Source organism: Alosa pseudoharengus, unplaced genomic scaffold (assembly GCF_046254945.1).
Source record: "Alosa pseudoharengus isolate Yale_2024_CS ecotype anadromous, Long Island Sound unplaced genomic scaffold, YU_APseudo_1.1 YU_APseudo_1.1_scf_13, whole genome shotgun sequence".
Taxonomy (NCBI): domain Eukaryota; kingdom Metazoa; phylum Chordata; class Actinopteri; order Clupeiformes; family Clupeidae; genus Alosa; species Alosa pseudoharengus.
Genome location: NW_027468598.1, coordinates 35180270 through 35202110, shown reverse-complemented (window position 1 = coordinate 35202110; position 21841 = coordinate 35180270). Strand labels below are relative to the sequence as shown.

The window sequence follows — 21841 nt, the reverse complement described above, 5'->3', positions numbered from 1 at the left end:
TCAGGCTACCGTCTATGCTGACTATAAGGGCGGCGGGAGGGCGAAGTAAAAACACTTTTACAAATAACGAATCCCGATTACCACTCCGCTGCTGTCTGGGACTTTTGCTAAATGCATGAAATACAAGCCTTGCAGTGAAAGACGGATAGGCTACCTTCTGATCCTATAATTAACGAAAGATATGGTTTATTTTAACACAGAGAAGAAGGACGCATTTGGCGCTCGCTGTAGCCTCGCAAAAATATTTGAGCGCTAGAATGTCCTAGTCGTAGCCTAACAATAATAAATCTATATTTTCTGCTAAAACATTAGGCTACATATTACGTCCAATGTAGGCTATAGGCCTGCGAGACATGTAGGCTACTAAAGGACAATTAGGCTACACATTCCCGTCACAGTCAGGAATTATTTGAATAAGAGGGTAAGTCTTTTATTTTACAAGACGGTAGACTAATACGTGATAACTGTTTGGCTGACAGCCTTTAAAGTAGGCTCAATTTCATTTTCAGGGAAAGGTTTTTTTATGTTTTAGCCTGTTACAGCAAGAATTAGTGACTGGCATGTGGGGGCGTGGCATCACGATGGTTGCTTTCCATCGTGATGCCTGTCAACCATCACGATGGACGATGATATCGTCCATCGGCACAACCCTAATCCCATCTCCATGAGATCTTCGCTCATCTCAACGCTCATCTCATCCCATCTCCATGAGATCTTCGCTCATCTCAACGCTCATCTCATCCCATCTCCATGAGATCTTCGCTCATCTCAACGCTCATCTCATCCCATCTCCATGAGATCTTCGCTCATCTCAACGCTCATCTCATCCCATCTCCATGAGATCTTCGCTCATCTCAACGCTCATCTCATCCCATCTCCATGAGATCTTCGCTCATCTCAACGCTCATCTCAACCCATCTCCATGAGATCTTCGCTCATCTCAACGCTCATCTCATCCCATCTCCATGAGATCTTCGCTCATCTCAACGCTCATCTCATCCCATCTCCATGAGATCTTCGCTCATCTCAACGCTCATCTCATCCCATCTCCATGAGATCTTCGCTCATCTCAACGCTCATCTCATCCCATCTCCATGAGATCTTCGCTCATCTCAACGCTCATCTCATCCCATCTCCATGAGATCTTCGCTCATCTCAACGCTCATCTCATCCCATCTCCATGAGATCTTCGCTCATCTCAACGCTCATCTCAACCCATCTCCATGAGATCTTCGCTCATCTCAACGCTCATCTCATCCCATCTCCATGAGATCTTCGCTCATCTCAACGCTCATCTCATCCCATCTCCATGAGATCTTCGCTCATCTCAACGCTCATCTCATCCCATCTCCATGAGATCTTCGCTCATCTCAACGCTCATCTCATCCCATCTCCATGAGATCTTCGCTCATCTCAACGCTCATCTCATCCCATCTCCATGAGATCTTCGCTCATCTCAACGCTCATCTCATCCCATCTCCATGAGATCTTCGCTCATCTCAACGCTCATCTCATCCCATCTCCATGAGATCTTCGCTCATCTCAACGCTCATCTCATCCCATCTCCATGAGATCTTCGCTCATCTCAACGCTCATCTCATCCCATCTGGCTCCACACAAAGCTGACCTCTGTGAGCCCCGTTTTCATTTCATGGATTCTGCTCCGTGAGCAACCTGGCAAATGTGTATCTCACAGGTCAGGCCAAACAAACTCCATGTGAAAAATATGAATGAAAAAGCCACAACGTGCCACAACGTGTCTGACCACTCTGAGGTCACGACAAGACTAACTTACGAGATCCATTAAAATCTGACCTCATTTTCTTATTCCACACACACACACACACACACACACACACCGGTTGGAGGGCCGGTTTTGCCATTGAGACTAATAGCCTGTTGAGTCACTGTTTTTCCTCACAAGACACACGCTCGCGATGGGACCATGACAAGCCTCTGTGGCACAGCCTGTCGGACACACGTTTAACATTTCAACGCCACGATGAAACAATTAATAAGTGAACCGTGCGCATGCAATGGCAGAGTGGAGGACTGTATCACTGGAAATCTATTTTTATGGCTTTTAATAAAACTCAGCTCCAATAAACCTTTGGGACTTTATGGCGCTCTTAATGAAATGGAACTGGCACGATGAATCATCTGGCGACAGGGTCCAGTAGTATACCCCAGCGGTCCGTCACCCCCACGTCCACCCCCACCCAACCCAACCCCACCCACAAACCAACCCAACCCAACCCACCCCCAACCCAACCCAACCTAACCCAACCCAGCCCAGCCCAACCCAACCCAGCCCAGCGGCCCTATGGCAGGGGGTCCATTTTGAAGCTAATGGTAGTTTTTGAAAGGTTCTGGTCACACTGGAGGAGCTCATAAGGCTGCTGTGTTTCGGGTGGCTGAATGAGGACCTCTCTGAAGGCACATATTCACACTGATGGACTGGATGTTCCTCAACTTTAACTAGAGTTTTGGGACTGTGCGTGTGTGCGTGTGTGTGTGAGTTTTAACTAGAGTTTTGTAACTGTGTGTGTGTGTGTGTGTTCGTCAGCTTTAAAGTTTTGGGACTGTGCGTATGCCCAGCTGTCCCACAAAGTAAGATGAAAACAATCTTCAACACAAACATCATGCAAGGTGCTCAGGCTGGCCTACTTGAAAAGTAAACCATCTCTCACACACACACACACACACACACACACACACACACACAGACACTTAAGAGAATAGCAATGGGCTTATATGCTAGCAGTGAGGGGAAAAAAATATATCATGGGATCCACAAATATAGTTGTATTATGAGCAGAAATTGCAGCCTAAGGTTGCCAGGTTGGCTCGGTGCTCCAGCAGTAAGGTGCACTCCAAGGCACCAAAGGGCTAAGTGAGCGTTGAGGTTTCAGTGTGACAGCATAATTGGCTGCTGTGTGTTGCGTTCATGTTTACAAAATGAACAGCCTTTTTCTCATCTCCTGTGCTTACTCCTTGGTCTTTTCCCTCTGATTTTCTTTCCCTTCCCTTCCCCTCTCTCTCACACTCTTTCTCTCTCTCTTTCCCCCTCACACAATCCCTCTCTCTCTCTCTCACACCATCTCTCTCTCTTTCTCTCTCTCTCTGTTTCTCTCTCCCGAAGTTTGTCACGTGTCTATTTGTGGGTTTGAGTTCAGTCTCGTAAAACCACACTTAAAACAGACTTCCCAACAAGCACACTCTACTGTGTGGAAGCACCATCATAATATGCCCACTTTATACATTTAAGATGAGTACATTCAGTGTGGAGTTCTCTTCACCAGGTTCCATAGCCTTGGAAATGCATTTTCTCCAAAGATTAAAACAAAGAAAGTGCAGCCGTGACAGCTTCAGTGACAGCCGTGACAGAAAAAGGCATTTTCTCATCTAGGCCTTTGCCAGGCTTTCCTGCCAGCCCAGACACTGTTTCAGAACAGCGCTGTTTCGATTACTTGTTGCAGAGCTCACACTTCTGTGAAAGACCACAAAACAACAAAGCAGTTGAGTAACACACCCAATGTCACCAGCAGGGCTGCGCCATTTGGCCAAAATATCTCGTTGCGATTTTTCTGAAAGGATATTCGGATTACAATTTATTTTGCAATATCATTTTCAAAGTCAAGCTTCAGTTCAATATGGCGCATTTCACTTTAAGCTGGGCCACTTGTGATTGGTGAGCATGCCTAGTGCATGAGAAGAACAGCATTCCTGGTAGGTGAGCTTTACCATTGGGACAAGAGTTGCGGCCCTACTTGCAGCCTTTGTGATTAGCTAATTACATTAGTTCAAAAAGCGATTATGATTTAAAAATCAATTAATTGTGCAGCCCTAATCAGCAGATGGCATATTTAGGGAATGACGTGGCGTGGATACGATCCAGGGGGCCCAGCACTGGGACATGGACCCTGGAGTTGGTCAGGCTGTGTCCATTCACATTTCAAACTGTCCACATTGAGATTCAGAGGCTCCTCAAAGGGCCCCCGGTCTTACCTTGTTGGGCGAGTGTTGATCTCAGCATGCCGCTCTTGGACCAGATCTTAATCTGACCATCCTCGCCAGCTAAGGGAACAAAACAAAGAGGTCAGAAAAAGGCTGGGCAAAATCTGCATTCTGCTTCACAAACAGGCCTCAGGCAATGACATACCATCATGCAGGACATTGCATCTCTCTAAGCTTCAATTACACCACCACCAAAACGACTTGGAATCACTCACTTAGAGTAATGCTTTCAATACCAATGAACTACTAAAGCTGCTTTTGCTGCTGGTAGAATGTAAAAGATGCCACTTCTGATTTCACTCTTTCTTTGTATATATTATTTCATATCCATCCACATATAAATACACATACTGTCCATCCAGTAAGTTTCACATACACTTAAAGTACATAAAACTAAATGAGTGTCCACTGCACTTTATACTTAAGCTTGCTGTGGTTGGCCAGGCCCCACCTGTGATGAGGGCTGTCCCATCGTAGTTCCAGCGGGCCGCCAACACGGCCCCTCGGTGGGCCTCCACGCTCTTCTCAATGCGGCCCGTTTTCCACACCAAATGGAACTTGCCTACAAACAGGTAAGAAAGGAAAGCAAAATGGCATGTGAAAAAGACTATGCACTATGCGACCGTTTTTAACAAATTAGCGCAGTGTGCTTATGATGCTAACCAGATTTAAGCACACTTTAGTACAACTTGGAAAATCATTGTGTGGTGGTCAGTGTTGATATTGTGGTGGTGGTCAGTGTTGATATTGTGGTGGGCCGCCACACATAAGTCAATGTATGGGAAACACTGTGGTTACCTTATACAGCAGATGAAAAAAAATTAGTTGAACAGTGATTCAGCCTTTCGAGAGGGGGTTAACAAAGCTTGACAAAGCTACCATTCGTAATTAAGACCACCTTTTCAGAGGGTGTGAGTGCACGGTGCATTTAGGACTAAACGCATGTTGACACGACATGACAAAACATAACCTTGCCTTATTTTCTTATAAATATGTTCTCACAAGAGACCGTTTTCACCTTGGGGAAGGAAAAAAAAAACGTTATAACTGTCGCTGGAACACAGCACCTGGGAGCACATGTCATTTCTCACCAAATCTCCGGCAACTTTACAGGCCCCTCATTAAAAGCTTGGGGTCACTTAGGCTCAATGGAGGGGCGGTTTCCTAGTGCTCTCGTCCAGCCAGGGAACACTGCCAGTTGTGTTATTTGAGGGGCCTGGCCACAGACAGCCCTGAATTAGAAGTATATTTGCACCATGACATCACTCCAAGGTAATACGACGGCAGTAACCCCTGCAGCATGATTCAGATTTCATGCAGCCACGTAGATGATAAGCATGAGCTGGAAAGACACATATGCTGCACAAGGCTTAACAAACAGTACATACGGCAGTCAGCAATCATTCTCCACAATCAAAAAAACATCGGTCTTCCATATCTGATGCACTTACAACAGTGTGTAACACACTTAAGTAAGTTCAGGAAGACAGCCTGTATGAACTATACGCCTTGAGCAAAACAGACACAAGCAAAGATGTACAAGGCGAGACTAACGGAGTGGCTGAGAATTATTGCGACCCTTCAAATGACCACAGGCCGTCTCTTTATTGCCATGGCCTTGCTGGTAACCCTGCTTCTCGACCCGAAAATGAATGAATGACTGGAGTCTGGGTGTGTGTATGTTGTGTGTATGTGTGCGTGTACTGCAGCCGCCGGGATTAAACCAGTTTCCTATATGCCAGCGACAAAGAGCGATTAGGCATGGAGACAGTTATCAAAGACACAAGCCAAACATATACTTTGTGGCGTTGCGTATTAAAAAAAATCAGAATGTTCTATGTAATTTTTGGTTGCCTAAAACTGCAAATCAGCAGGCCGCCGCTCTCTCCCCGGTCTATATTTGGATCTCCAAACAAAGTGAATGTCGCCAGCCCCTAAAAAACAGGTAGTAAGCACACGGCCGTAAAATGCAACGTCTGAAGGCAATCTGGTACTGCGCCATGATTTTGGGTCGTGATACCCGGCCGCCAACTTTGCCATGTTCTGTGAGGGCCTGGGAGACAACACACATCTACACAGCTCACCGGTGGGGCCCACATAGTGACTGAGGAGGCAACACACATCTACACAGCTCACCGGTGGGGCCCACATAGTGACTGAGGAGGCAACACACATCTACATAGCTCACCGGTGGGGCCCACAGAGTGAGTGAGGAGACAGAAAGCCACAAAAGACTGGATGATTTTTCACCCACCCATCTGTGGTTTCATCGAGCACGGGCTGGAGTGTAGAAAGCAGAAATTGACATTTCAAACCCGAGGGGGTGGTGTGTGTGTGTGTGTGTGTGTGTGTGTGTGTGTGTGTGTGTGTGTGTGGGGGGGGGGGTCTTTTCAGTTTTCCACAGTCTCTGCTGTATCAACAAACTTGAAGAACCTTTATGACACTGACAATAACTCCTGATTTGCTCTTGTGAAAGACATCTGAAACTAAAGAAATACTGAAAAGAAAATAATCACATTACCCTGTCGGAGCAGTGAGGATGATGACATCAAGCACACTGAAACCAGTCGTCCTTTACCGCACCGGATGGCTAAGTGTACATATTATCAAGCACACTGAAACCAGTCGTCCTTTACCGCACCGGATGGCTAAGTGTACATATTATCAAGCACACTGAAACCAGTTGTCCTTTACCGCACCGGATGGCTAAGTGTACATATTATCAAGTACACTGAAACCAGTTGTCCTTTACTGCACCGGATGGCTAAGTGTACATATTATCTATGTATATAGTAGCGGCCTCTAAGCCATATGCGTATATCTAGGTTATCCACTACAACTGGTCCAGGAACTGAAAGTGAGTTCACAGACTGAACAGGGTGCTCATCACCACGGGCTAATGCCAGACCAAATTGCTGCTTTAGTTTGTGGGTGTGTTTATGCAACTCCACACTGGCATTACTGCGGCGAGCACACGGAGGGGAACGCTCTGCGGACAGCGTCTCCACTGGCCTGTTTACATCTGATGAGCGCGTGAGAGTCAGGCGGGTCAATGGGAGGGAGGTTCTCACACAAACACACACACACAGACACACACACAAACAGTGCCCTGCCCTGAGCATCAATCTTGCCTCATCGGGATGATTCATTGCTATCTATCCTCTATTCTCATTTGTCTTTATACATGTCTTGCTTAGCCTGAAGTGACACAAAGCATTTTAGATATAATGGTGCATAAGCTAAATGTTAAGTCTGTCCAACATACTGCAAAATGACAAAGCAAACACACTGGGGATATCTGTTAATACTCATGAACCTGACCACAGGTCAAACTCTGAACACTCCAGAATTGCACTCAGGAAAGGAGGATCATATTCATAGTAGGGAGGCCAATGTATCAGATTTGGGTGCCTGTCATTTTTTTTTTGTTAATTTTTGAGATTCTTGGGGTTCTTAAAAAGAGAGAGCAAAAATTATGTCTCATTTTTTTTCTGTTGGTTTTAGCAACACTGCTCAGTTACAATACATATCATTACAGGCCGTTTTGTCAAAATGAATTTTCTCATATTCTGTGCCAGCAATCTCTACTCCAATAGCACTTACACAACACACTTTCCTGTTTAATACCTACCAATATTCCAAAGGTTTTTAATGAAGGGTTTGTACTACACCATATCCTGATTTATACTACATGTAACCCTAAACAGGGGGGACATGTTAGTTTTCTGTTTACTTAGAGTTTTGTATCTAATACACCATCTAATACACCATCATTTTGAACCTGATTTTATCCAATGTTCAGATTTCTGTTCAGAAATATGTAAAGTTGAGTGTATATTAAATCTAATTTGCATATCTAAACAAATCATTCTCTTTATGTGAGTAATCAACTGGGCAAGTTTCATGGTAATATTTATGTAGTTGAGATTTTAACCCTGTTGTACTGTAGCGTCTCATTAATAGAGAAAAGTTGAAGGGGGGAGATATAAGAAACTCCTCCGAAAAAAATGGAGACATAATTTTTCCATACATTCAATCCCCTTGAAGTCCAACCCCTCTCAGTGCTCCCATTCGAACATTATGGGCTCCCCTACTATTAGACAAATTATGACCAGGGAGAGAAGTCTGCAGATGATGACCAGGGAGAGAGGTCTGCAAATAATGACTAGGGAGAGAGGTCTGCAAAGTGATGAGATATTTGCAGATATTTCGAGCACCATTTGAACTCTTGCGCTTCATCTTTTTTGTCATTCTGTTCTGTCTGTACTGCAACACGTCAGTCTGTCTGTTATTTGTAAATCACCATTTCATCAGTCAGTCATGAATATGCTGACCACTACAACTTTGTTTGTTATGTTAAATGAAATGGCAGGAAACAAACAAACGATAAACAATGCTTGCCTATAAAACCAGGGGAAATCCGTCATTAAGAACAACAGTTGTGGCCTACTTCAGCACCACTCATACCTCTCCATATTCCCCGAATGCCTCAAAACTGGCACACCGAGTATCGCTTTGGACTATGAGAAGCACAATTAACCAAAGACAGCCAAAGAATTACCATCTGTGCTGGTAAGAACAAATATCTCAGCCAGGGTTTGCTTCTTCCCACCACTGCTCTTGGGAAACCAGTGCAGGTCAATGGGATAGATGTCCTCCTGTGTGTTGACCACCACGTTGGTCTCATTGTTCAGCAAATTCCACCTCAGGATCTGATGGTCTTCACTGCACGAGTAGAGCTCATCTGCCGTGGTCCACCCCACACAGCTCACCAACTCCCTGTGTGTGCCACCGTTAAGGAGCTCAACTGATACTGCAGGCAAGGCAACAGAGGCCGCAGGCATACAACACAGCTTGAAATACTCTAGGCTCTTATTGTCTTATAAACTGTAAAACTGACCAAACAAATATCATAAACTCAAGTTATGACAGAAGAAGGACATAATATCAGTTTCCATTACTATGTGCTTCCATCTTTGACAATATAAACGAACAAGATTGAAAAGGATATGTTTGGGCTCCTTCAGAAGGGTTGTTTTCAACCTCATGGTGATGCGCTTCTCATGAATAAGTTCTTCAGATTTGTGTTGTGAAGGTGTTAAGCTGTAACATATACAAGACATGAAACTCTTTAATGACCAAAAGAACCACCATCAACCACCACTACTTATGCTCCTTTATGTTCACACATAGGTATAGATCATTTGAAATGGATGCTAACTGAAGCTTATAAAGCCAAAACATGTCTGACTGGGGGTTTGGTATAACATGTTCAAATGTTACATGCAATATCGTATTGTGTTTTGCTTGTTGGTTGTCTTTATTCAATATGTATGGGCCTAATAATTACACTATCTATTTCTATCATTTGTTAACATCTATTTCTATGACATGCCTGCCCCAAGACGTCAACAAACAAGTCTCCAACATAAAGGACTATAAATATCCATCGGAATAGTGGCTTTTAAGGTGACTCATACAATGGCGTCTTAGAGTAAAATCCACAACGCCAAGCTATCTCAACTTGGTTTTCATGACGTTGCACAGCCGCAGAGCTAACGTTAATCACTCACGCTAACAGTCTGTGCCTAGTGCAAACAGTCTACTACAGCGAACATTTAACAGCCGAAGAATATTATCAAGCTCATGACAGTAACTATTCTTCAACATATCTCCCTAATCAGTGGTTAGTGTAACTGGCCTAAGGTGGCATGAATGCACAAAGTAATGATGTCTGATGTTACAGTTTGCAAACCACGCGATGTGTCAGCCATAAACTGACAAATAGAACGTATGTTAACATTGACCTTTCTGTGTGCAAAAAGTAGCTAACGTGAGTAATTAAACGTTAAGTTAGCCTAGCACTGACGCCACCAGTTTTATACTTAACATTAGTTGCTGATGTATCTAGCTTGCTCTATCAAAAACATCCCACTAACGTCAGCTACCATAGCTTCGTAAGGAAGGATACGTTTGCAGCTTGACAGAAGTGGCTGAAGTTGTCCGGAGGGATCCCCTAAAGTTAAAACAACGCTAGGCTATGCTTCTAAACTCCAATTCAACACAGACCACCAATAAATTACATTCTTATACACTACTTAAGTCAACATTACTTGAAACACAGGACAGACCCACTGAAATATATTCAACACAACGATAACGCCGACGTCTTATCAGTCTAGCATTACCAAACTGGTAGCAGCTAATGATGTCTAACCAAGCTAAAGAACGTTAGCATTGCCAACGGTAGATGCTACGTTAACACACGGCAGCCTGGGATACGTCATTAGCAAATGCCATTGTCAAAATATTTCACCTTGTCTGGATATCAGTGCTGCTAGAATTATATACAATACTGACTACCTAATCGTGTGACATTATTGTGTGTGGGGGGGGTTTATTCAATCAATAAGTAAGTACCTTTACTGATATGAAACGAAGATTTCCTCTTGACGTCACTGTGTGTTGCTGAATTGTTCCAAGTTGTACGCGCAAGTGCTGTCTCCAGGCAACGGTTCCTACACAGCCATTGGAGGATTTTCCAAAGCTTCTTTATTCAAAGTCTAGGGGGGTCTGTCTTGAATTTGTTATTCTGTAACAACACTCCGCAATATATTGAAGTTATATTACATGTTATTTGAAATAAAATTGGATACAATATTAAAATGCACGTTGAAAAGCAGTGTCTAGTTAGATTTTGCCTGGATGGCGTTAAAATTCTTGATTTTAGAATCGCGTATACTCCCATGATGCCATGCGTGAATTTGTAACGAATTTTGGTTCGACGAGCGCGTTTAGGCGCCATTTTCGAGTGAGAATTTCTTCATAGAAGTCTGTAAAGTTGCAGGACCTTGATCATTGAACACTTGATTGTTATTTTTTTAGTTTTTGTTGATAGGCACATAGCGGTCATTGAAATCGAAACGCTCGCTCTGGATATCCTAAGGAATATAAATAATTTTACGAGGAAAGAAAAGGTAAACAATGATTCCAAAGTGCTAATGTTAGCTAGCTGTCTATCGTCTTAGTTTACTCAGTAATGAACCAACGTTAGCTGCCTTGAGCTAACCAATGACTTAACGTCGGCTGGCTAATGGTTGCTTGCTAGCTACCTATGTAATCTTAGGCTAACGTTATAGTATTGGTATGTTTTGTTGACATTTAGCTTACAGTATTGTACGATCAAGTTTGGTAACGTTAGAGGACGCGAAAGGACAATCATGACAGTTGCATTGTGGTGTAAGGAATGTATTTAACCCGCCAATTTGGTCCCTTGCCTGGATTTTGAATTCTAACGACCAGCTAACGTTAACGTTATCCTGACTAGTTTAATTTTGGAGTTGTAGCATATTGAACTCATTCCCAAGCTTAGTGTTAGCTACTGTCAATCCCGAGAAGCCATTCGCTTTGATGCGAAACTGAATAACGTTAAAACAAACGTTATCTTTTCGAATATTAATTTACTTGTAACGTCAACAGCTGGAAGTATCGTCAACTGGAAACCTCACGTTAACTCCGCTTTTTGTAATGGTTAGAACAATGCACAAGATAACAGTTAACTTTAAAATTTGGTATCAACTGGCAAATATTTTGTTGGGCTGGACGATATAGTTGTGGCCGTGTTAATGTTTAATCCTAACATTCAAACGTTGATTAACGTAGCAGCTACTAGGTAATTTACCATTAATGCTATTTTTCGTTAACACCAAGATGTAACGTTAGAGCTAGCAGCTACATAGGGTAAGTTAGCCTAACGGTCAGCATAGTCGTAACCTCAATGTAAATAAATCAGAGAAGTGCAGAAGTGTTTCGTTTGAAAAACGCACAAAGCCATCTAATGTTGACTTATAAAATGCTTCATAGTAATGTCATGGCTTTAAAATGGCTGGCTTCCTAAGTTGGCAAACTGGTTTAGCGTTACGCTTACCCCGTGATTAGGTGAAGTCACATTGTGGAGATTAGAAAGGTTAATTTATTGCAAACCGATATTAAGTTAGCTGCTACGCAAGTTAGATGCGTTCTCTAACCAGCCAACTTAGTTGTGGATAGAGTGAGTTTTCTAAGCAAAATAGAGGACTAATCTCGGCGCCAGCTAACTCGCTCCTCCGAAGAATAACTAACTTTTACTTGTGAGTGCAGATGCAGCGTTAAGTTATATGATGTTAATGTTAACGACCAGTCTTTTCAGTGTTACAAAGTTGGCAGTTTTGAATCTATCCATTGCATCATCCCTGGTTGTAGGGTTATCACATTTTAAATAATGTTATAGTCAACCTTAATGGAAATGACCGATTCCATTGCTGGTTCGTTGGCTGGTCATTTTAGCAATGATAAATGGCTATTAGCCTGTCACGAATGGGGAAGTTTAGCAGACCCTGTGCATATGGGACTATGATTTGCCAACATTTATCTGAATTCGGAATAAGTTCAGGTTTGGTTTAACGTGAGTCTACCTTAAACAGTCAACTATTAAGATAGTTATTACGCCCTTGCGAATTTAATGCACTTATGTTGTTGCTATTAGAGGCCACTTTAGACTACCAGCTTGCTGACTTAAAGCAGTGTTATTAATCGTCTCGGTAGGAGCATGGATCCTTAACGTTAGTTTTTGGTCAAATGAGGGTTGGCACGGACACATCATTTGCAATACTGTTAACGTTAGCTAAGTTGGCTAACTTGACTGCTTCCTGTAGCAAGCGATTCCACCAACCCCGTGTTTTCGTATTTGCCACCAAACGTGGTTACTTGGGTTGTCAAACTTGTACAAGGAAGAAAATTTATTATTTTAATTTTGGACCTGCCCGTTGCGAGACATCCAATTAGCTGGTTTCTTGTGCACGTATCATGCCATGGTTTGGGAATATAACTTAAACACTGGTTTGGAAATGGTATAGTCACATATTGTTTGAGCGCTGTTCTCGTTACTGACAACAGGAGACGTCACCATTTTTTTTTCGGTGGGGGTTCTTTGTAATGTGGCATAGTGACGCCTGGCCCAGCAAAGTAATTTTAAGTGTCAGGATAGCAAACGCCGAGTGAAATTTGATAGGTTACTGGCTTTGTCGGTTAAATCAAAACAAGTTGTTTTAATTTAAGAATATGTAACAAGCTGCTTTACACAAATAGTGGTATTGTGCCTGTTTGGTTTACAACCGTAGATCCCATACAAGTTTTTTCGTTGTGTAGCTTGCTGCGTTTTCTTGCATTGTTGGTGGCTGGTAAACGACACGACGTAAATATTCTTTTAATACTAATAACTCATGCGTCATCCGTTTAGTGATATTGCAAAGAGTAAATGCTGTGGCGACGCAGCAGATTTTTTTTTCTATCCGTTTCCCTCCATTTTTAGGCACTTCATACAGTTTTGTTCGAGATGCTCTCTGTCTATCTCCGAGGGGTCAACGTCTAAACTGCATCTCGAAAGAATGGCAGGGCTGACGGGGGGTAGAGAAAGTTGCATTTTGACATTCAAAGGAGGAGATGGACAAGCAGCAGTTATGCTTTACGCACCACGGCACTGGATTCATGCCCTGACCCCTGTTACATTTTCTTCAGATTTAAAATTATGCCAGCTAAAACGACTAAAGTATCGGCCGCGAAGCCACGAGGGAAAGGGTCGCAGCCTCTGGATGATTCGGATGAGGAGTTGGACTTACCCCCTCAAGAAGTGAACTCCAATGGTCAGGAGCCACCACTTACAAATGGCAAGTAACAAATGATGTATATCATCATATTTTCCTGCAAACATGTGTACGTTTTTCGAATCTTGCTATGGATGTTGTCACTTTTACGGTGACAGTGCATATGGCAGAATTTTGATCGGCTACGTTTATTCATATACTGCCATGTATTCATAAAATTTAAGCTAACTGGCTAGGTAACTGATGGGAGCCAAGCACCTATAATTGTCCCATTTCATTTCAGAGATGACCAATATTGTCACGTTTGAGTATTGCTTTTGAGGCAACCTAGATGACCTAATAAATTGACCTGGTTAGATAATGGATGGCATTGAAGACATCTAGTTGTGTTATTTGTGAACTTTTCTTTGTTGGACTTGATGATGTAACTTGCATAGTGAGGTGTATTATTGCTTTTTTGCGCTAAGCAGACCGTGCGTGTTAAAATCTACATGTTGTGTATCTAATTGAAAGAAAGAACAAGCCAAGAAAAAATATATTGTTTGCTTTTTTTCTGGTGTGTGTGTGTCTGTGTGTGTGAGGTGGACACAATAATCGATTTCAAACTTTGCTATTCTACACAAGTTTCTTTATGAGCTGCTTGCACGGAGTAAGTAAATAAGTGGACCAGCTGTTCGTTATACTTTGATATGGATACGTGTGATGGTAGTTAGAGTTTGCTGTGTCGTTTTGTGTGTTTTAAAGCAACAGGGATTGTGTGTGTAAAATGGGCACATCACCTTTTCAATATACCTAGAGTTTTTTTTTAATGAGATTGGCTAAACTGTATTTCGATCATAGACCGTATAAGCAACTTAATTCCCGACCGTCCATAGCCTTTGTTTCTCCTCTGTGAGCGTTCATCTTATGATTTGTGGCGTTGTGTTTTGTTTGGGTTTTTTTTTCTCTCTCTTTCTGAAGGAGGGGTGTTTCTGGCTTTGCTTTTTCACCCTCCCCTACAAGCCGATGCACCCTCTAGAAATGAACTTTTTTTGCTCTAGATGCCGTTCCCGGGGAGCCTGCCGAGGCGGTTGATGATCGAAGTTTGGAGGAGATTCTCGGTAGCATCCCTCCACCCCCGCCCCCAGCGATGACCAATGAGCCGGGCGCTCCTCGCCTGATGATAACGCATATTGTTAATAGGAATTTTAAGTCGTACGCAGGCGAACAGATTCTCGGGCCCTTTCACAAGGTATGAGGCTAAATACAACAGTTTAAAGAAGTCGAGACTACTTCTTTTGCAGCCGTTAAGGGAGATTGTTTAGTTTTAAAAGAGGGGTGTTGCCTGTTTCCTTCTTGGGTCTTATGTGTACTTTTACAGTTCTGCTCTGTTTTGTGAATCTTCCTAATTGTTTAAACCATTAGTGTAATATATGATAGTATTATGGTGAGATTGCTAGATATAATGTAATCTGTCTGATTTCGGCAGTGCAACTATATAACATCCATTCTGTTTATGGTTTTGTATGTGTTTATAAAAAAAATGTTGAGGGCTAACCTCCTGCTTTTGAGAAACTATTTTAATTTGCATTGTACACCTGTGGTCTATTCACAGGTGCATTGAAATATTCTATGTGGTCTTATTAGCCTTTAAATGCTCTGTACTAAGTGATCATAAGTATAGGACACGATATTTTGTGTTTTTGGTGTTTTTCTCATCCGTCCATTGTGTCTTTGCAGCGGTTCTCCTGCATCATTGGTCCCAATGGCAGTGGGAAATCCAACGTGATCGATTCCATGCTATTTGTGTTTGGGTACAGGGCTCAAAAAATCAGGTCCAAAAAGCTCTCTGTGCTCATCCACAGCTCAGACAAGCTCAAGGATGTGCAGAGCTGTACAGTGGAGGTGCACTTTCAAAAAATTATTGATAAGGTAAAAATCATTAACAAAAAATATGGCTGACACAAGTGTGTGTGTGTGTGTGATTTGTTTTTTTAGCTGTAAACTGCACTTGGGCTGCTAAAGTTTGGATTAGTTGTTTTTGTATTTTAAATGAAAATCATAAGTGCACAGTAATTTTTATTTATTTTTTTATTTTTCCCCCTCCCACCCTAACTGCACTTGTGGCTGTGCAGGGCTTTATGGCCTTCTAGTGGAACAACACAAACAAAAGTTTCCAAATCCTGAATAAAAATGAAATTGCAGTACTGTTTATGTATTTATAAAATCTAACTGTCTAAGCGGTAGCGATGATTTTTTTTTTTTTTTTTTTACCCCCTATTTTTGAATCTCAAGACACCCAGCATAGTTCTCTTGGTGAGTGAGCAAAAGCACATATCCAACTTAATTTGTGTGAGAACTTGAGCCAGACCTGCAAAATTCGTACATTACATGTCCAGCATTGTGTTTTATGTTGGCCTGGTTTTGGTGGATTTTACATATTTAGTTATGTGAATTTAATTAATTATTTAATTAATTTTAGGATATTTTTTATAAAAACCCTTAAGAGCAAAGTGTCATGCTATAATATTTGTTATGTTGGTGCAATCTCATTAATGCATGTAAATATATTTTTTGAAGGGGGTATATTAAAAGAATAATATATTTTTTAGAAAATATTTTCTTAACTACACCTATTGGTGTATTTAAGTGTCAGTGCAAACCAAATAGGTAATTTCCCATTTTCCTTTTGTAGTTTTGCTTTCAGTCATTTCATGGAAATGTTCAACATATCAAGCCCCACATGGAACTACAAATATAAATCTTGATTTCCATGTTTTTATATTTTTAATGAATTTTTATTGTATTTTACTTTTACTTTTTTTTTTCACAACACTTCCAAATTAGAGTCTGTGATTCATCTGGGTAAAAGGATGCATTTGTAAGGACAGTGAGGGAAGGAAGTAATGTAAAAGAGAGTTAGTTAGCTCTCTAAGATACTCTAGTGTTTGTATAGTGTTGTAGGACGCTAAATGCTGCTCTGATGTTGCTGCCCCTCCCCCTCACTCCTCTCAACTCCAGGAAGGAGATGACTTCGAAGTCATCCCCAACAGCAAGTTCTATGTTTCAAGAACTGCTGGCAAAGACAATTCCTCCACCTACCACGTCAATGGCAAAAAAGCCACCTTCAAAGACGTGGGCATATTGCTGCGCAGTCATGGAATTGATCTGGACCACAACAGGTTTTTGATTTTACAGGTAATTAAATACACCTCCTTTGCTGCTGCCTGATTAAAATCTGCCTCTCTGTGTTGCTTATCGGTATGATTGCATGTGTATATTTTTTGTTGAATTTTATTCGAATTTTTAAAGCTAGTATTTATTTATTTGTTTGTTGATGCAAGCGGTGTATGTTGCTGTGGCAAACACTTGCAGAAGGGGGAACTGGCTTCTCCCGAGGCCTTGGACCGCTATAGCAGCGCATCATGGTTTTCAACTATCTTGACAGAGTGCAAACCATAATTTGCTGCTTTAGCATTCAATGGGCTAAGCAACGTGGACCTCTGGACAGGTCGCTGAGACGAGAGTGAATCAACAGGTCGCTCTCACAGGAGTCAAAGGGCAAAGCATCTCCGCCATACATACCTGCCACGCTTTAGCAGCACGTAAATATTGGTGTGTGTAAAGAAAAAACCTAACCCCAATATTACTTGTGCTGCTTCAGTATGGCAGGGTCCAGCATCAGAGTGTGTGTGTGTGTGTGTATTTCCATCCATCTAGCTAAGTGTTTCCTTTCTGCATCTTCTTTGTTAAGCATGATTTCTCGGAGTTGAGGCAGTTCATGATTTGTTTGTGTGGCACGGAATTTTAATATTGCATTTTCAGTGGCTGGATTTTTCCTGGCTAATTGTGCATGCAAGCCCATTTCAGTGTCACAGTATGAGCTTTCTGGGTATCATTCCAAGGGGAATATCCTGCAAGCAGAGTAGGTGTGTGTGGGGGGGGGGGGCACGTGAGTGTGTGGAGGCACCAAACAGCTCTCTTTATGGTGTTCGATGCTGATATGACTCCGTTTGGTGGGTGATCGTCTGTGATTGGTGACACTGACCGCCTGCTGGTCCTGGCTAGGGTGTGTTTGGGATGCCACCAGCACCAGCAAATTTGGTCAGTCTTTCCCCTCTCTCTCTCTCTCTCTCTCTCTCTCTCTCTCTCTCTCTCTCTCTCTCTCTGCTGCTGTCACCTTCTGACGTAATTAGTCCAACACAAAGCAAAGGTCAAGGTTAATTGGTCCCTGATCTGTTTTTAATGAAGCACACTCGCTTGTCTTTGTGCTTTGTGTTGCTATGGGGGTTTCCCCTGGAGTGTCATGGCCCAGGCTGTGTGGTTGGTGCGTGTGTGTATTTGGGGGGGGGGGGTAGAGTACATTGCGCTGGTCTTTCCCCCCCTGGATGATGCCAGAGCAGGGAAGGGCTGCCTGCCTCTATCAGCCCCCTTCTCACTCAAGGCCTTCACAGGGCCTGTGCTTTGCAGGGCGAGCAAATATCCCTCACAGTTTTATTCTATTTTATTCCATCAGCCAGCTTTGTGCTCCGCAATATGCCACAGTTTTACTTGGGTTGTGTTTTGTCATCAATAGGTTTCTGTTCTGTTTCAAAAACATTTTTTTAGACTGAATGCATCAGCATGTATTGGTGTGTTTTAATCAAATGTTGCCAACAAAGGCAAACTTGACACATTATTTTTTATTTATTTTATTATTATTATTATATATTTAATTTTTTTTCTCTGGCATATTCTTGGTTTGGCAAGAGTCGGTGATAAAATAGTTCATTTAGCGAGCTTGTTGCTCATAGTGAAATTGCTGTTTAGTCATTGACTGTGGTGAACAGATAAAGGCTAGAGAGTGACTCAGAACTTTGACTTATATGCAGGTTAGGGGATGGATGACTGGCATGTGGTTTGTGGCTTTTCCATGGATGTACTACTAAATATTTCAATTGGTTTTCAATTTTATAGATCTGTGGCCATGCAGTCATTTTGTGTGTGATGTTTTTCCCCCCAGGTTTGTGTTATTTGTCAATAAAATATTGGCATTTTCCTTCTGTGTTGATTTTCCATTTTACTTTAAAAATAAATCAGTTGTTTTGAATGTTATTTTACTGTAAAATATGTTTACAGTAGCTTTATGACACTCTAGTTTTGTTTTTGGTTCATTAAGTGTTCTTCCTCAGATGGTTAGTGTGTGTGTGTGTGTGTGTGTGAGAGAGAAAAATGTGTGTGTGTGTGGGGGGGGTATATTAATCAAGATTGAGTTTTTAATAGTGTGTGTTTGGCCTGTCCGCTTCTTGCAGGGCGAGGTGGAGCAGATCGCCATGATGAAGCCCAAGGGTCAGACGGAGCACGACGAGGGCATGCTAGAGTATCTGGAGGACATCATCGGCTCCTGCCGGCTCAAGCAGCCCATTCACACCCTGTGCCAACGTGTGGAGCAGCTCAACGAGCAGAGAGGAGAGAAGGTGCGCTCTCCCAGTCCTGTCCACCACCCTCCCAGTCCTGTCCACCTCCATCCCTGCTCCAACACTCTATATCTCTCCCTCCCTCCATCCCTGCTCCAACACTCTACATCTCTCCCTCCATCCCTGCTCCAACACACTACACACCTCCATCCATCCCTGCTCCAACACTCTACATCTTTCCCTCCATCCATCCTCCAACACAATACACACCTCCATCCATCCCTGCTCCAACACACTTCACACCTCCATCCATCCCTGCTCCAACACTCTACACACCTCCATCCATCCCTGCTCCAACACTCTACATCTCTCCATCCATCCCTGCTCCAACACTCTACATCTCTCCCTCCATCCATCCTCCAACACAATACACACCTCCATCCATCCCTGCTCCAACACTCATCTCATCTCAGCAGTACACTACACCCCTTCTCTCTGTTGCTTTCTGTGCTGGGGGGGGTGGAGGGGTTGGATGCTCGTTGTGTGTGTGTGTGAGCAGGCATTAATTTCTTGTTGTTGGGCCCTTAAGTCCATATATGGTAAACAGTGCGTGGGATAGCTTATCTATTCCCGACACACAGCGCACACCATAGTGGGACTGACGCTTGTAAAATAAGATTTGCTTTTGACCGGGCTTTGCGCTAATTCTCTTGACACCTGCCCAGGCGCTTCACAAGGCACAAAGGCTAATCTCGACACGCTCTCCAAAAACTGCCACGGTGACACACCCAGACCCTCACTCTTTTGTTAACCCTCGCCATTGTCAGGGCTAAAACAATTTAACATGGGATACTGTGAAAAGATATTATTATTTTTCAGTGCAAGATTGTCTGTGTTTGTAATCCCTTGAAAAGAAATATAAACAGACGTACAAAAATAAATCTCAATATTTTTTTTTTATTTGTGAGTGTTTAGTGTTAGAGTCTGTCTGCACTGCCCTGTTCTGTAGAGGAGCTGTGCCTGGCTATGTGGTGATTCTACCACTCTGTTGTTCTTGAGACAGATCGGCAGTGTGCAGAGTTAGGCCTGAACAAAGCCATGTGCTCTGTGTGTGTGTGGGGGGGGGGGGGGGGGGGGGTGGCGCAGACAGACTCCCAGGGCATGGCACAGTGGATTATCCACTCTTCAGGGGCCTGCATTTCTGCCTTCAACTGTCAATGTCCTGATTAAAATTCCGGAACGCATCATTAATGAGCTTGCTAATGTACCCACGAGTAGTGTGATTGCTGGTGGAACATTTGGTTAAGGTCTGGAATTTAGTTTTTTATTATTTTTATTTTTATTTATTTTTTCCATTCTCTGAATTGTTTCTACTTGCGAACATGATGGCCAAATTCCAGATAGAGGTAATTTGTATGGTTTGCATAGTGTTGCTAAATGCACTTGTCAACACTCATGAGTCTTAATACAGTTGGGACAAGAGCTTTTTAAAATATATATTTTTTTAAAAAATGTATGTATCTGCTTTGGGTGTCCCGGGTTGTCCTTCCTGTTGTCAGTATTGAGCATAATGGCTTAACGGAGAGGCATGAAATATGACTTCCCCCCCCAACATTCAAACTGAAACTGTTTTTGGTAAAATGTAATGCATATCATTGCCACAAGCGACATACTTAATCAGTCATACGTTTCCTGTCCAAATAATTATCCAGACTATTTGTAGATGTCAGAACAGTGAACGTGGTTGTGTGTGCTTCATATTGCTATTACCACTACTGTTGTCAGTATTGGTAGTTGTGTGTGTGTGTGTGTGTGTGTGTGTGTGTGTGTTTAAGGGAGAGTGAGAGAAACATAGATTGACAGACAATAAAAATTTTATGCACAATTTATTTATTTATATATAGTTTTAATTTTCATTTGTATATTTTTTTAAAATAGTTTTTAAACAGTGTAGGCAACTTCTGGATTATAGTATCACTTCCTACACACTCTCCAATGTGTGTGTGTGGGATAGGCTGCATTTCACTGCAAACCTCAACAAAACCAGAACACACCTTCAATAAGAATGAAAAGAAACAACATTAATTTTATCCCAAGTCTCAGAAGTTACAAAAGACACCACACTTTATTGAATCATAGGCAGTATCGATTTGGCAAAATGCCAAAAAAAAAAAAAAATCCAGTTTATTTTTCTAAGCCACCTATTTGCATTTTCCTCTCTACTGATTTATTTTTGTAATATAATATATAGTGTTTGCAGCCCTCTGGTGTAGGGCCTAGAGGCAACAGTAATGTAGGGGGGCAGTGCACAGGGTTTAAAGGGTTCAGGCCTAGAGGCAGCATTAATGTAGTGGGGCAGTGCACAGGGTCTAAAGTGTTCAGGCCTAGAGGCAGTAGTGATGTAACCGGAGGGTTGCCGGTTCGAACCCCGACCAGTAGGCACAGCTGAAGTGCCCTTGAGCAAGGCACCTAACCCCTCACTGCTCCCCGAGCGCCGCTGTTGATGCAGGCAGCTCACTGCGCCGGGATTAGTGTGTGCTTCACCTCATTGTGTGTTCACTGTGTGCTGAGTGTGTTTCACTAATTCACGGATTGGGATAAATGCAGAGACCAAATGTCCCTCACAGGATCAAAAGAGTGTATATACACTTATATATATGTAGGGGGGCAGTGCACAGGGTTTAAAGGGTTCAGGCCTGTCTCAGCCATGGGCTAGGCCGTTTACCATTTCAAAATGGGCAATATGCCTGTGGGCCTGCGACATCTTCAAAAATGCCTGATGACTTCAGGCTTAGAAATGGTCTGGGC

General features: G+C 42.6%; 2 protein-coding genes across 4 annotated transcripts in view; one reads left to right on the top strand and one right to left on the bottom strand.

Moving 5' to 3' along the window:
* ift80 (intraflagellar transport 80 homolog (Chlamydomonas)) overlaps positions 1 to 8799 on the bottom strand; it is an 82806-nt gene extending 74007 nt beyond the window's left edge. The window contains exons 1-3 of the mRNA XM_076282940.1: positions 8579 to 8799; positions 4469 to 4579; positions 4009 to 4077 (exon numbers count right to left, since the gene is read on the bottom strand). Of these exons, the coding sequence (XP_076139055.1) occupies positions 4009 to 4036 (28 nt within the window). The 5' untranslated portion in view covers positions 4037 to 4077; positions 4469 to 4579; positions 8579 to 8799. The remainder of the gene's footprint in view (positions 1 to 4008; positions 4078 to 4468; positions 4580 to 8578) is intronic.
* Positions 8800 to 10829: 2030 nt separating this feature from the next.
* The window catches only part of smc4 (structural maintenance of chromosomes 4), a 34246-nt gene continuing 23234 nt past the window's right edge, over positions 10830 to 21841 (top strand). Inside the window, exons 1-6 of one of the 3 annotated variants that reach the window (XM_076282936.1) lie at positions 10830 to 10994; positions 13573 to 13721; positions 14699 to 14889; positions 15378 to 15569; positions 16659 to 16835; positions 18929 to 19093. In XM_076282936.1, the coding sequence (XP_076139051.1) occupies positions 13583 to 13721; positions 14699 to 14889; positions 15378 to 15569; positions 16659 to 16835; positions 18929 to 19093 (864 nt within the window). In that variant the 5' untranslated portion in view covers positions 10830 to 10994; positions 13573 to 13582. Of the gene's footprint in view, positions 10995 to 11940; positions 12147 to 12700; positions 13722 to 14698; positions 14890 to 15377; positions 15570 to 16658; positions 16836 to 18928; positions 19094 to 21841 lie in introns of those variants that run through there. The other 2 variants (XM_076282938.1, XM_076282937.1) reach the window with 2 other exon arrangements.